This window comes from Abramis brama (genome assembly GCF_963993115.1).
Source record: "Abramis brama genome assembly, chromosome: 17".
In the NCBI taxonomy this organism is placed as follows: Eukaryota; Metazoa; Chordata; class Actinopteri; order Cypriniformes; family Leuciscidae; genus Abramis; species Abramis brama.
Window position 1 is genome coordinate 39,341 of NC_139979.1, and position 13,160 is coordinate 52,500.

The 13,160-nt window shown below is 45.5% G+C and overlaps 1 protein-coding gene across 1 annotated transcript in view; it reads right to left on the bottom strand.

The window, feature by feature from the left end:
• spag1b (sperm associated antigen 1b) overlaps nucleotides 1–13,160 on the bottom strand; it is a 34,448-nt gene that overhangs the window by 554 nt on the left and 20,734 nt on the right. Inside the window, exons 12-17 of the mRNA XM_084089994.1 lie at nucleotides 13,048–13,154; nucleotides 12,556–12,700; nucleotides 10,626–10,746; nucleotides 10,413–10,539; nucleotides 464–610; nucleotides 328–402 (exon numbers count right to left, since the gene is read on the bottom strand). Of these exons, the coding sequence (XP_083946120.1) occupies nucleotides 328–402; nucleotides 464–610; nucleotides 10,413–10,539; nucleotides 10,626–10,746; nucleotides 12,556–12,700; nucleotides 13,048–13,154 (722 nt within the window). The remainder of the gene's footprint in view (nucleotides 1–327; nucleotides 403–463; nucleotides 611–10,412; nucleotides 10,540–10,625; nucleotides 10,747–12,555; nucleotides 12,701–13,047; nucleotides 13,155–13,160) is intronic.

Here is a 13,160-nt window from a genome sequence, read left to right on the forward strand (position 1 = left end):
CTTTAGATTAATATGTGTATTTAGTTGCATAATTAACAATATTATTGCTCTCCTGCACTGACACCATTATATGAGAACTGAGCTGAGCTGGACGATGACATCACGCTATATATATAAATTAACTAAATTAATAACTTTTTTACAACAGAAATGAAGCATCACTGAACTGACTTAAGCTGGACTGACGCTATTTTCTTCAGAAAACAAACTCTGTTGCATTATTTTCCTGTTATCTCTGTAAAGCTGCTCTGTACTTTACAAAATTATGATTTGTAATGCATCATACTCTAGACAGACAGTCTTTCCCATGTTCCCCGGGAGGCTCACCATGAATCTGTTGTGTGGTGTGTGTGTCTGTGGTGAGCAGCTGGACGGCCCATCTTCATCATCATCATCATCCACCTGCACAGAGAGATGATCTCAGACCTGTACTGTGTGTGTGTGTGTGTGTGTGCATGCTGACCTCAGTGATGTGAACGATCCTGCGAGCTCCTGATGGATGTCGGTCCTCATGCAGATTTGTGAGCTCCACCAGGAGCTGCTGTGCCTCCGTCACACTCGCGTCCGAACGCAACTCCTGCTGCTGGTCGGAACCACACGCCTGGTAATCCTACACATGCCAGATGATCATCTTTAAAGTCGGCATAAAAATTAAGTTGCACGGGTCTTTTCTTCTCTATTGTGTCATATATCTGTTGAGTGAAATGCTTCCGGGACAAGAATAAATGTGGACTTGATTGTGTCTGTGGGGAATTGATTGGATGGTTGGATGATAATGGTTTTCTATAAGCTGATCTCATGTGAGTGACAGGTTGCCCTGCTCTCGTCATCAGAGAAGAGAAGACTGGGGCGGACTGGGACCAAAAATTGGCCCTGGACTTTCTGGCCCACAGCAGCCCACCACATCCCACATCATAACACATTGGCTCATTAATGTGCAGAATAATATTTAACACCACTTACAGCATAAAAATATAACGCAATACAAAAATAAATGCTATTTAAACATTTATTTTAAGTAACACAACATATATTAGGTCATATTTGTAAAACAAAGGGAAACAAACAGAAAAACATTAAGACATACAACATTATTAATATAAAACTATCAAGACAGCAAATCAGCTAGTCAGGGGGTATCATCTTGGTGCAGTGTAAGATACACTACTCAGCAGAGCAGGCTGCACCACTCAGCTGGACAACTCCTGAATCAAGATCGAAACTATTTTGCATTAACAAATCCTCATGGCATACTATTAGGCTATCATGTGACATTAAACTCTATAGATGTCCGCAGGCTTCATGTCATCTTCTGGGAGCAGGTCAGCAGAGTTTTATGAGGATGAGGAGGAGATGGCTTGTGTGTGTGTGTTTGTGTGTGTGCGTGTGTGTACATTTGAAAGAGCTTGTGTATGTGTATGAGAAACAGAGTTTGTGTGTATAAGAGATGAAAGGATTCCTGTGAAGGAGACAAAACAGATTAGGGATTATTCAGCATTATCTGTAATAAATATTTGTTAGTGTAAAGTAAAGTGTAAAGCAAGTAGCCAAATACAAATAATATTAATACTCATAAAACCTGCCCAGAAAGACACATGGACAAAAAGGTGCAAACTTATTGTGTAAGATGTGTTGGTCCTATCTGCAACGATCATAGCTACAAAATCTACAAAGGTCAGTAGCAAATTAAAACTTCTCTCAAACACTATAACATGCAAATTATCAAATTTTAAACATTGAAGTATCATCAAAATCTTAAATTATGTAATTATTAAGTTAAAGATAAACACAAAATAAGGAACTCGTTTTAGGAAGAAAACAATATAATTCAATAGGGTTTATTATTTTAATTTTATACTAATTGTTGAGTTAAGAACTAATTTCTCAGCACTCAGTAGTGTTTGGAATTAATATTAACTACCATCATTGTTAAAATGAGTAACTAGTTTACTATTGCGAGCTAAATAATGCTACTACTGATTTCATTTCAGCTTACCGGTTCAGTTTGATTGCCATCCTCTTCACTGGCTCAGGTACAGGTAGAGAGGGTGTTGTTGGTCATCATCAGCAGGCGCTGGTTCATCATCACTGACCGTGCTGCGGGGTCCAGCCTCGCTATCCTTGACCTCAGTTGTAATACTAGAGCCGTCAGAGCCTGCTGAACTGCAACTTCCCTTAGCGCCAAATGCATAATCTGTTCATTTGAAGCATTTCACAGCATCTAATACATCTAATGTTTTTTTTAACGCATAACTTTTTTTCAGCTCCACCTTTTCTTTTCTTCCACCTTTTCACCCATGGACAATTATTTGTAATTATCTGCTCAGAGAAATTCACTGTAATGGATTGATCTCTTTCTGTAAATAAGACATGAAAGGGGGCGTATTTCAAAATACGCAATGGAGTAGACCAAACTAATTAACAGGGAGGGTCAGGAGGGCAATACACTCACATGCACACAAAACACACTCCTTGTCGGCCGCGCCCGCGCGATCGACTCACTCATCCATTTGCGTAGAGATGTAATATTATGATTTCCGTCATTTTTAAAAATATATATTTGTGTACCGGCCGGATGGACTGGCCCATATTGGCCAGCGGCCCACCAGGAAAAGTCCCGGTGCTCCAGATGGCCAGTCCGCCCCTGAGAGAAAAAATGCTGCAAGAGGAACTTATTCTGATTCAAGATTACCATGAATTTAACCAGAGGTGGGTAGAGTATCCAAAAACTGTACTGTAACTGTAAGTAAAACTACAAGTACTTATATAGAAATATTTACTCAAAGTAAAAGTAAAAGTAATAATCTTAATAATTACTTGAGTAAGAGTAATAAGTATCCAATGAAAAAACTACTCAAGTAGCTAGTTACTAGTTACTTCGGATCATATATATATATATATGGCATGAATAAAGGTGTCTTCAGCAGATGACGCTAGAGCGCGATATCCCATAGTCATGTGTTGTACCTCGTTTCCCTCCTTCTGGGAACAGTAGTTATATGCATAACTCAACGTTCCCTGCACGCACTGAATCGTCTGAAGCATTTCAATTCACACTCGACTCGAGTCGTAACAGGAAGATTTAAGAACATCAAGAGCATTAGATGAAGTGGCCGTGGACCTACAGTACAGTCAAGTGAAAGCAAATCTGCAAATTCATATTTTTTGCCAGAGACGAAGATCTTTATTAGTTGAACATCTTCGTAAGCTGTCTGTGAATGAATAGCTATGTTTACATGGACACAATCGGAATGAAATCAATCCGATTGATGAATCCGAACAAGGTGTTTACATGAATGATAAATAAAGTAATCGGGTTGATGTGCGCGTTTATATGTCACAAGTTAAAATCGGATCTGATGTTTTGACATGCGCACACTGCACAAATATACAGAGTTTCCCGCTTTTCGCGCATAAATATTCTCCTCTATTGGTTCTTTATTTGTTTTAAAAAGCAGACGTAATATTAATTCGTCTCTGGTCATAATTTAGAGTATATTAACTGTTTTGCCGTGCTGCTTATTGATCATGCAGGAAAAATGCCCCTCCCCGCGGCCAAAACCAGTCGTCTGTGGATGACAATCCAAAACAAGGACTGGTGGGACATTGTCCTGCTTCACTTCACAGACGCGCGAGTGAAATGAGAATTTTAGAATGACGGGAAACTTATTAATATGACACTTTATTCAACAGGAAGAACAGCTCGTTCCGCGCGTCATACGTCATTACGCTAGTTAACGTCATTGCACATGCGCAGTCCTTTCAGTTTCGGTTTTCAATCCGATCAAGTGTTTACATGTTCTCTCGATCGGATTACAAAAGGGATAAACCACCCCTTTCAATCCGATCGAAATTTCATTCGGATCGAGCTCAATCGGATCGATTAAGGTGTTTACATGAAGGTTTTTTAGTCCGATTGAGCCGTCAATCCGATTATAAGTGTCCATGTAAATGCAGCTAATGATTCCACAGGACGATCATCCAACCATCCAATCAATTCCCCACAGATATATATATATATATATATATATATATATATATTTAAATTACTATTATTATCATAATTAGGCTATTTTTGCAACAAAAACAGAAGAGACAAGCATTATGTTTGCCATCTGTAGCCCAAAAATCATGACTCTGCAGAGTTTTGCATTCACATTACTGCACACACATTACCGCGGGATGGCAGGTGTTCATTTCATAAACTGTGGACAATGGTAGCTTATTTAATGTATAAATGAATGTATATGTCCAAAAAACGGGTAATGTCATCCTTTGTAGTAGTGCTATTGTGGTGTAATAATCTGTTTGGTTGTAAAATGTATTACCTGAATGAAATGAAATCGTCCTGTGGAATCATTCATTCACAGACAGCTTACAAAGATGTTCAACTAATAAAGATCTTTATCTCTGGCAAAAATATGAATTTGCAGATTTGCTTTCACTTGACTGTACTGTAGGTCCACGGCCACTTCATCTAACGCTCTTGATGTTCTTAAATCTTCCTGTTACGACTCGAGTCGAGTGTGAATTGAAACGCTTCAGACGATTCAGTGCGTGCAGGGAACGTTGAGTTATGCATATAACTACTGTTCCCAGAAGGAGGGAAACGAGGTACAACACATGACTATGGGATATCGCGCTCTAGCGTCATCTGCTGAAGACACCTTTATTCATGCCTGAAAGGCAAATGACGCATGACGACGTTAAGGCTAGGGTTAGGGTTAGGTACCTAACGAACCTGCCCACAGCATATAAACGCAGTCGTATGCGTCATTCCCTTTGTTCAGTCCAGCTCTTCACCCAGAGGTGTTGTACCTCGTTTCCCTCCTTCTGGGAACAGTAGTTATTTGCATAACTCAACGTTCCCATTCAGTCTGTCAACTCGGTACAACACATGACTATGGGACATATATTCACGCCCTGCCAAGTCGCTGAACTAAACGTAAGGGACCAGCACCGCCACATAACCCTTTTTCAAGAGAGTGACAGTCCTTGGTCTAAAGCCCCTGCAATAAGCACAGACCGAGCCACTGTCAAAGCAGTGACATCTAGTCGGTAAAACCGAACAAATGTGTGTGGTGATGCCCAACTGGCTGCCGCACAAATGTCGTCTACTGACACCCCTCTAAACAATGCCCATGACGTTGCCATGCCTCTTGTAGAATGCGCCCGTACCCCTGCCGGCAGAGCTAACCCTTTACTTTTGTATGCAATTGAAATCGCCTCCACGATCCAATGTGAAAAACACTGTTTGGACAGCGGTTTCCCACGAACCGGGTTGGCAAAACACACAAAAAGTTGGTCGGATGAACGCACTGCTTGCGTCTGCTCGATATACCTGCGTCAAATTCGTACAGGGCATAACGCATGGAGTCTCCTGTCTTCCTTCAAGTCAATCGAGAGGTTTGACAGAGCTGGCAGCTCGAACGAGAGCGAACTATATGCCTCTGACATGACTTTTGGTGTATACGCCGCGTTCGGACGTAACACCACTCTAGACCCATGCAGTGAAAACTGGATGCATGAGGGATGCACTGACAGCGCATGGAGATCACCAACGCGTTTTGCTGACGCCAGCGCCAGTGGCTGTTTTATAAGACAGCATCCTTAGATTCAATGATTCTAAGGGCTCAAATGGAGGTTCACACAGAGCCTCCAAAACCACAGTTAGGTCCCATGATGGTACCATTGACTTTGTAACGGGCTTCAGCCGCTTCGCTCCTTTAAGGAACCGAATGGCCAGCGGGTGCGCGCTCGTTGCGGCCCCATTAATACCCTCGTGACAGGCCGAAATGGCCGCTAAGTAAACTTTTAGTGGGCTGTATCAGGTCTACCGGCGGAAACGCGTACAGTAGAGTTTTGGGCCATACATGAGACAGCGCATCCACCCCCAGCGGGGCGCTGCTGTTTGTTATCAAGAAAAACAGCAGGCAGTGCGTGTTTGCCTTGGACGCAAAAAGATCAACCTCGGCCCTGCCGAACCAATCCCAAATCTGCGCCACTATTCTCGGGTGCAAACGCCATTCCCTGACCTGTGGTCCTCCCCGGGATAGCAGGTCTGCTCCGCCATTCAGGTGGCCCGGGACATGCACTGCCCTGAGCGACGCTAAGTGTTCGATGGCCCATATTAGGAGTGTCTGTGTTAGTTGCAGCAATGGAAGAGAGCGGGTGCCCCCTTGTCTGTTTATGTACGACATTACTGTCGTGTTGTCCGTTCTGACTAACACATGTTCACCCTGCAGATGCTGCACAAAGTGTTTCAGTGCCAGAAGAACTGTCTGAACTCCAAGTAATTTATATGGTGCTCCTTCAGTGTTGATGACCATTCTCCTTTTACAGAACTCCCCTGGCATAGAGCTCCCCATCCATGTAGTGACGCATCTGTCGTCACTACTATACGTGACGTAACTCTGCCAAGAGGAATTCCCTCTGTCAACAGACCCGGGGATCCCCAGGGAACCAGAGACCTAACGCACACTGGCGTTATCCTCACTTGTCTGTTTAAATGCCGTGTGACATTCAGACCAGTGCTCAGCGCCCATCTCTGGAACGCACGTATAAAGAGGAGACCGAGCCGAACGACTGCTATTATTGAGGCCATAAACCCCAGCAGCCTCAACACTGTATGAAAACGCACTTGCCTTCCCAGTCGAAAAAGACTTAGGCAGCTGTGAAAATTCTCAGTTCTTTGAAGTGACAGCATAGCTGTATTCTTTACCAAATCAATCTCTAAACCGAGATATGAAATCTGCTGACGTGGAACCAGGGAGCTCTTCTTGAGATTTATTAAAAATCCCAGAGCTCGTAGATGGGAGACAAGGGTTTGTGTTTGCAATACTGCTTGTTCCCTGGTGTCTGCAGCCAGAAGTAGATCGTCCAAATAGGCGAATACTCTCATGCCTTGATGACACAGCGGAGTCAGTGCTGCTTCTGCACACTTCGTGAATGTGCGCAGCGCTAGGGACAACTCGGATGGCAGGACTTGATATTCGTATACAGTCCCTTCGAAGGAGAACCTCCGAAATTTTCTGTGATCCGGGTGAAATGTGACATGAAAGTATGCATCGTTCAAATCCACCGATGTGTACCATTCCCGGTGACGTAGAGAGGATAGCAGATGATGTACTGTGAGCATTTTGAACTTGTAAAATCTGATGTGCTTGTTCAACTGCAGTAAATCCAGAATCGGGCGTAAGCCCCCATTTTTCTTTGGGAGGAGGAAGTAACGGCCTTAAAACCCTTCCTCCGTTTTTCCCTGTGGAACCACCTAAATTGCAGCTTTGCTGAGAAGAACACAAATTTCTTCTCTTAATACTGAGGAAACCTCCCCCGGACACTGACGTGAGAGGAACTGCAGCCGATGGCCGACCTGAATCGTGCGAAGAACCCATGGTGTCGGTGCGCATGCGTGCCACCGTTCCAGGCTGACAGCGGGATTCCCGGCATCACCAGGGAAACCCCCACCTCTCTTATTGAGCATTGGTGCCTTTACCCCATTTGACAACAAATGGTTTGTTTGTGAGTTTGGTGGTTTCAAAACATTTTGATTGTTCTGACAAATCAACACATGAGGCATTGTATGCTGAACACAAAGTTTCTTTATTGAAATTGAACTTAAAGCTGAACCCGCTCTTTTGACGGGTTTCTTTTTCACTGAGAGAAAAAGGCGGCTGCCTCTGCGCCGATGATCCTCTCTCGTTTGCGAGCTAGGAATTTGGCCGTCCCCTCCTTCCTGCAGAGAAAAATTTCCCTTTCGCTGGGGGCGGGTCTTTCTTTCCCGACCCCGCCTGCTGTTTAGGCTGTGCATGCGCTCACCTAGCCTCCCAAGCGTTGGGTCTTGGCGCTGCTGCTGTAGCCGGCCTCTTAGATGGTGGCGGTCGAGAAGACGAACCAAACCCTGGCTGAGTAGCCGACTGTGTTGGTCTGCTAAACCTTCTAGTGTCACGGTTCATAAATCCTATGTCTCTTTCTTGTCTCGTGTTCTGTTGTTGTTTGTGGTGTCCCAGTGTGTTTTCCAGTCTGCGTTCGAGTCTTGTGCCTTCGGTGTTCCTGTTCGTGTTCCTGTAGATTTACTTTGAATTTATCTCACCTCTGGACTCACCTCATCGCACTGCTGCACCTTCATCACCGGGTTCATCTGGCCATCGGGGTCCCTGCGCCGCTAGCCTGTTCTCTGGACTTTTACGTCATTAGTATCACAATAAAAGAGTTTACTTGCATCTTGCTTCCTTCCATCATTTCATGACATCTAGGCATTGAACCCCTGAGAGATTCTGCCTGTTTCTTTGAGTTCTCAAATCACGCTTGAAACGCATCAAGACCCTCTCCAAATACACCTGTCGTGGAGATTGGTGCGCCGAGGAACGCATTCCGATCTTGTTCAGGCAAGTTCGCCAGAGTCAACCATAGATGGCACTGAGCCACCACTGTACTGGCCATCGCATGACCTAACGATACCAACGTGCACCGTGTTGTACGCAGTATATAATCAGCTGTGGATATTACCTCCCCCATGAGTTCGTCACACGGTCTTCCCTCTGACACCGCCTCGCTTAGTTCACCCAAGCAAATAGCCAGATATGTTCGTAACAAGGACATAGTGCTCAAGGCTCTAGCCGTGCAGGCCTGATCACCATAAATCCTAAGTTGTCTGTACGAGAACCTACACGGTCCCGACGGGAGAGTGGGGATGCCCACAATACCGCTATTTTGCATTGGAGCCAAGTATGTCGCAAGCGAATGCTCCTTTGGAGGAGCTGATATTAACCCTGCTTCTTTTGCTCCTTCGAGGTCGGTGAACTTACTCATTCCTGGCACCGGAGAAAGAGAAGACAAGGGTTTCGACCATTAAGCTGTAAGCTCTGCCATACAGTCTGGGTAAAGCGGCAGATGCGTCCTTACCACAGTTTGCACCTGAGATAAATAGAACCCACCGAAGCGCGAGCTTTTTTGAATCGGGGGAGGGGCAGGCCACTCCACTGACAGCTTTGCTGCCGCCCTTCGATATAGTTCAATGAAGGGCTCCTCCATAAACTCACTTCCACCTGTTGCCTCGGAGGGTGAGGGGGAAGCCGTGACCTGCTCTGGCTGAAAATGATCGTCGAAGAATTCCTCTCCCACTTCAAGCGAGACAGAGTCCTCTTCCCAACACTCCAACGGAGCCATCAGGGGAACATTGTTAAAAATCATCCATAACCTCCCCGGCTTCCATACAGTCGCCCCAAGTCCCTGTGGCTTCCTCAAAAACGGCTAGTGCCGTATCTGGAACAGCGTCTGAGGACAAAAGCAGACCGTGACTGTCCACTGTACCAGAGCACCCGCTCAACAAACGCTACACGCCGCTCGAGTGTCAAATGACGAAGCTGTCGGCAGTGTATACATGCTCCGGGGTTGGAGAGAGCCAGCTTGGCGTGGACAGTGCTTGTGTGTATCTTTTTCGGACAACAAGTACCCACATGTCATTGGACATGGGTGAGAATTCTTGTTCTCAGCCTTTTTTTTTGAGAAAAATACTTATTAGCTTTCGTTAGCAATGCTAAACTTTATGCTTTTAACACTTTTCTCTGTTTGTGCCTTTCGACAGGAATCACCACCGTAGGCTTTTCCTACGAAAACTGTGGTGTGATGGCATTCTAGCAGCATGGTGAAGAGCTGAAGAACAAAGGGAATGACGCATACGACTGCATTTATATGCTGTGGGCAGGTGGCTCCGCCCACGTCGTCATGCGTCATTTGCCTTTCAGGCGTGAATAAAGGTGTCTTCAGCAGATGGCGCTAGAGCGCGATATCCCACAGTCATGTGTTGTACCGAGTTGACCGACTGAATGGGAACGTAACAGATCATTCAAACTGATTCGCAAACCGATTTAGACAGATCTGCCCTCTTTTTTGATGAAGTCTTTGAACAGAATCGACTCAAAAGAGTGATTCATTTGTGAATTGAGCATCGTTCATGCCCAAAAAAAGATACATCGCGCTTGGTATAAACTACGCATTTAACAACATGTATTGCATTAAAATAAAGTAACGAGAGGAACGTCGCCCAACGTAATAAAGTAAAAGTACAATTTTTTTCATTAGAAATGTACTCGAGTTAAAGTAAAAGTACCCACATTTAAATCTACTCTTAAAAGAACAATTTTACCAAAAAAATACTCAAGTAAATGTACTTTGTTACTACCCACCTCTGAATTTAACACAATAGTGATGATGTGCACCAATAAATCATTTAAAATAATAAATTTGTTCTTGTTCCAGAAGCATTTCAGTCTGATATCCGTCACAATAGGAAAGAAAAGACCAGCGCAACTTCTGTTTCATGCCGACTTTAAAATAATCTCAATATTCATGTTGTTGCTTGAATGAAGATGATTGGAGGGGTAGACAGGTCGTCACAGTGACACACTCACCTTCAAGCCCTTATTGGCCAGTGCACGTCTATAGAAAGCTTTCTTATTGGTGGGTTGGAGCTGAAGGGAGGAGTCACAGTCCTGCCGGGCTTCAGTGAAGCGCTGGGGTTTGATGTAGCAGAGCGCTCTGAAACACACACACACATACACACATACGTACGTGTCACCTGTCTGCGTATCCTACTGTCACACACACAATCATGTCAATCGTACCTGTTGGTGTAAACGGCACATTGGTCTGGTTTCAGCTGAAGACAGTGAGTGTGTCGGTCCACTGCCTCGTCCTTCAGGAGCTCAGACTCTGGAACCACAGCGAGACGTTCTTCTACAGCATCTGTTCATGATCAATTCAAGTTTTACAATTCAACTTTTTTGGCCTAAATAAAGTTGTCATAACTGGAGTGAAAACATCAAACTTCTCTCTATTGACGTATGCTTTTCTGATCATTTTGTCTACTTAAGCTCCGCCCATTTCTTACAATCCACTGTAAGCTCTTATTCAGACCCGCCTCCAACTTTTTTAGAGCCACGCCAAGTCCCACCCTACATTTTTATTTTTTCTGCTGTATGTTCAGAGATGGGCTGTGTGTGTGTGTGTGTGTGTGTGTCCCTGCTGCTGTGTGTTCAGAGATGGGCTGTGTGTGTGTGTGTGTCCCTGCTGCTGTGTGTTCAGAGATGGCCTGTGTGTGTGTGTGTGTGTGTGTGTCCCTGCTGCTGTGTGTTCAGAGATGGCCTGTGTGTGTGTGTGTGTGTGTGTCCCTGCTGCTGTGTGTTCAGAGATGGGCTGTGTGTGTGTGTGTGTCCCTGCTGCTGTGTGTTCAGAGATGGCCTGTGTGTGTGTGTGTGTCCCTGCTGCTGTGTGTTCAGAGATGGCCTGTGTGTGTGTGTGTGTGTGTCCCTGCTGCTGTGTGTTCAGAGATGGCCTGTGTGTGTGTGTGTGTGTGTGTGTGTGTGTGTGTGTGTGTGTGAGTGTGTCCCTGATGCTGTATGTTCAGAGATGGGCTGTGTGTGTGTGCGTGCGTGCGTGTGTGTGTGTGTGTGTGTGTGTGTGTGTCCCTGCTGCTGTGTGTTCAGAGATGGCCTGTGTGTGTGTGTGAGTGTGTGTGTGTGTCCCTGCTGCTGTGTGTTCAGAGATGGCCTGTGTGTGTGTGTGTGTCCCTGCTGCTGTGTGTTCAGAGATGGCCTGTGTGTGTGTGTGTGTGTGTGTCCCTGCTGCTGTGTGTTCAGAGATGGCCTGTGTGTGTGTGTGTGTGTCCCTGCTGCTGTGTGTTCAGAGATGGCCTGTGTGTGTGTGTGTGTGTGTGTGTCCCTGCTGCTGTGTGTTCAGAGATGGCCTGTGTGTGTGTGTGTGTGTCCCTGCTGCTGTGTGTTCAGAGATGGCCTGTGTGTGTGTGTGTGTGTGTGTGTCTGCTGCTGTGTGTTCAGAGATGGCCTGTGTGTGTGTGTCCCTGCTGCTGTGTGTTCAGAGATGGCATGTGTGTGTGTGTGTGTGTGTGTGTGTGTGTCCCTGCTGCTGTGTGTTCAGAGATGGCCTGTGTGTGTGTGTGTGTGTGTGTGTCCCTGCTGCTGTGTGTTCAGAGATGGCCTGTGTGTGTGTGTGTGTGTCCCTGCTGCTGTGTGTTCAGAGATGGCCTGTGTGTGTGTGTGTGTGTGTGTGTGTGTCCCTGCTGCTGTGTGTTCAGAGATGGCCTGTGTGTGTGTGTGTGTGTCCCTGCTGCTGTGTGTTCAGAGATGGCCTGTGTGTGTGTGTGTGTGTGTGTGTCTGCTGCTGTGTGTTCAGAGATGGCCTGTGTGTGTGTGTCCCTGCTGCTGTGTGTTCAGAGATGGCATGTGTGTGTGTGTGTGTGTGTGTGTGTGTCCCTGCTGCTGTGTGTTCAGAGATGGCCTGTGTGTGTGTGTGTGTGTGTCCCTGCTGCTGTGTGTTCAGAGATGGCCTGTGTGTGTGTGTGTGTGTGTGTGTGTCCCTGCTGCTGTGTGTTCAGAGATGGCCTGTGTGTGTGTGTGTGTGTGTGTGTGTGAGAGTGTGTGTGCTTTCTTCCTGAGCATCTGAACCAAACACAGCAGCTCTCTGATATCCCACAGTTCATGATCAAAGAACATTTACACAGTTTCTCTCTGTCTTTCCACAGACACTCATCCTCACCTTCCTCCTCCTCTTCTTCTTCCCCCTCCTCCTCCTCCTCACCTTCCCCCTCCTTCTCTTCTTCCTCCTCTTCTTCCTCCTCCTGAATGAGGATCTTCCTGCCGGTGTCGTGTCTCTCCTGATGCTCCGTCTCGTCCCTCAGCTTCTGAAGGTCAGAGGTCACGTTATGTTTATAGGGAGTGTTCAGACAAAAGTCATCATTCTGTCATCATTCCCTCCAATTATGTAATTCAAACCTGTATGACTTTCTTCTGCGAATCACAAAAGAAGATATTTTAAATGTGTTTTTTGTCCATAGAATGATGAAAGTAATGGGGTCCAATGTTGTTTGGCTGCCAACGTTTTTCATACAGGTTTGAATGTTATGAAGGCGAGTAAATGATGGCAGAATGATGATTTTTGGTCTCTTTCATATGCATGTACAGTAAGTGTGTTATGTGAAAGCGCCATCATGTGGTCAGTGTGAGGCATCGCGTCTGTGTGTGCGTGTACCAGCGCAGTTGTGTTGTGCGGCTCCATCAGAAGAACGGCTCTCAGGTCATCATGGGATTCCTGCAGGTGACCCAGATGTGTTTGCACAGTGGCGCGACGCAGTAAAGCTACAC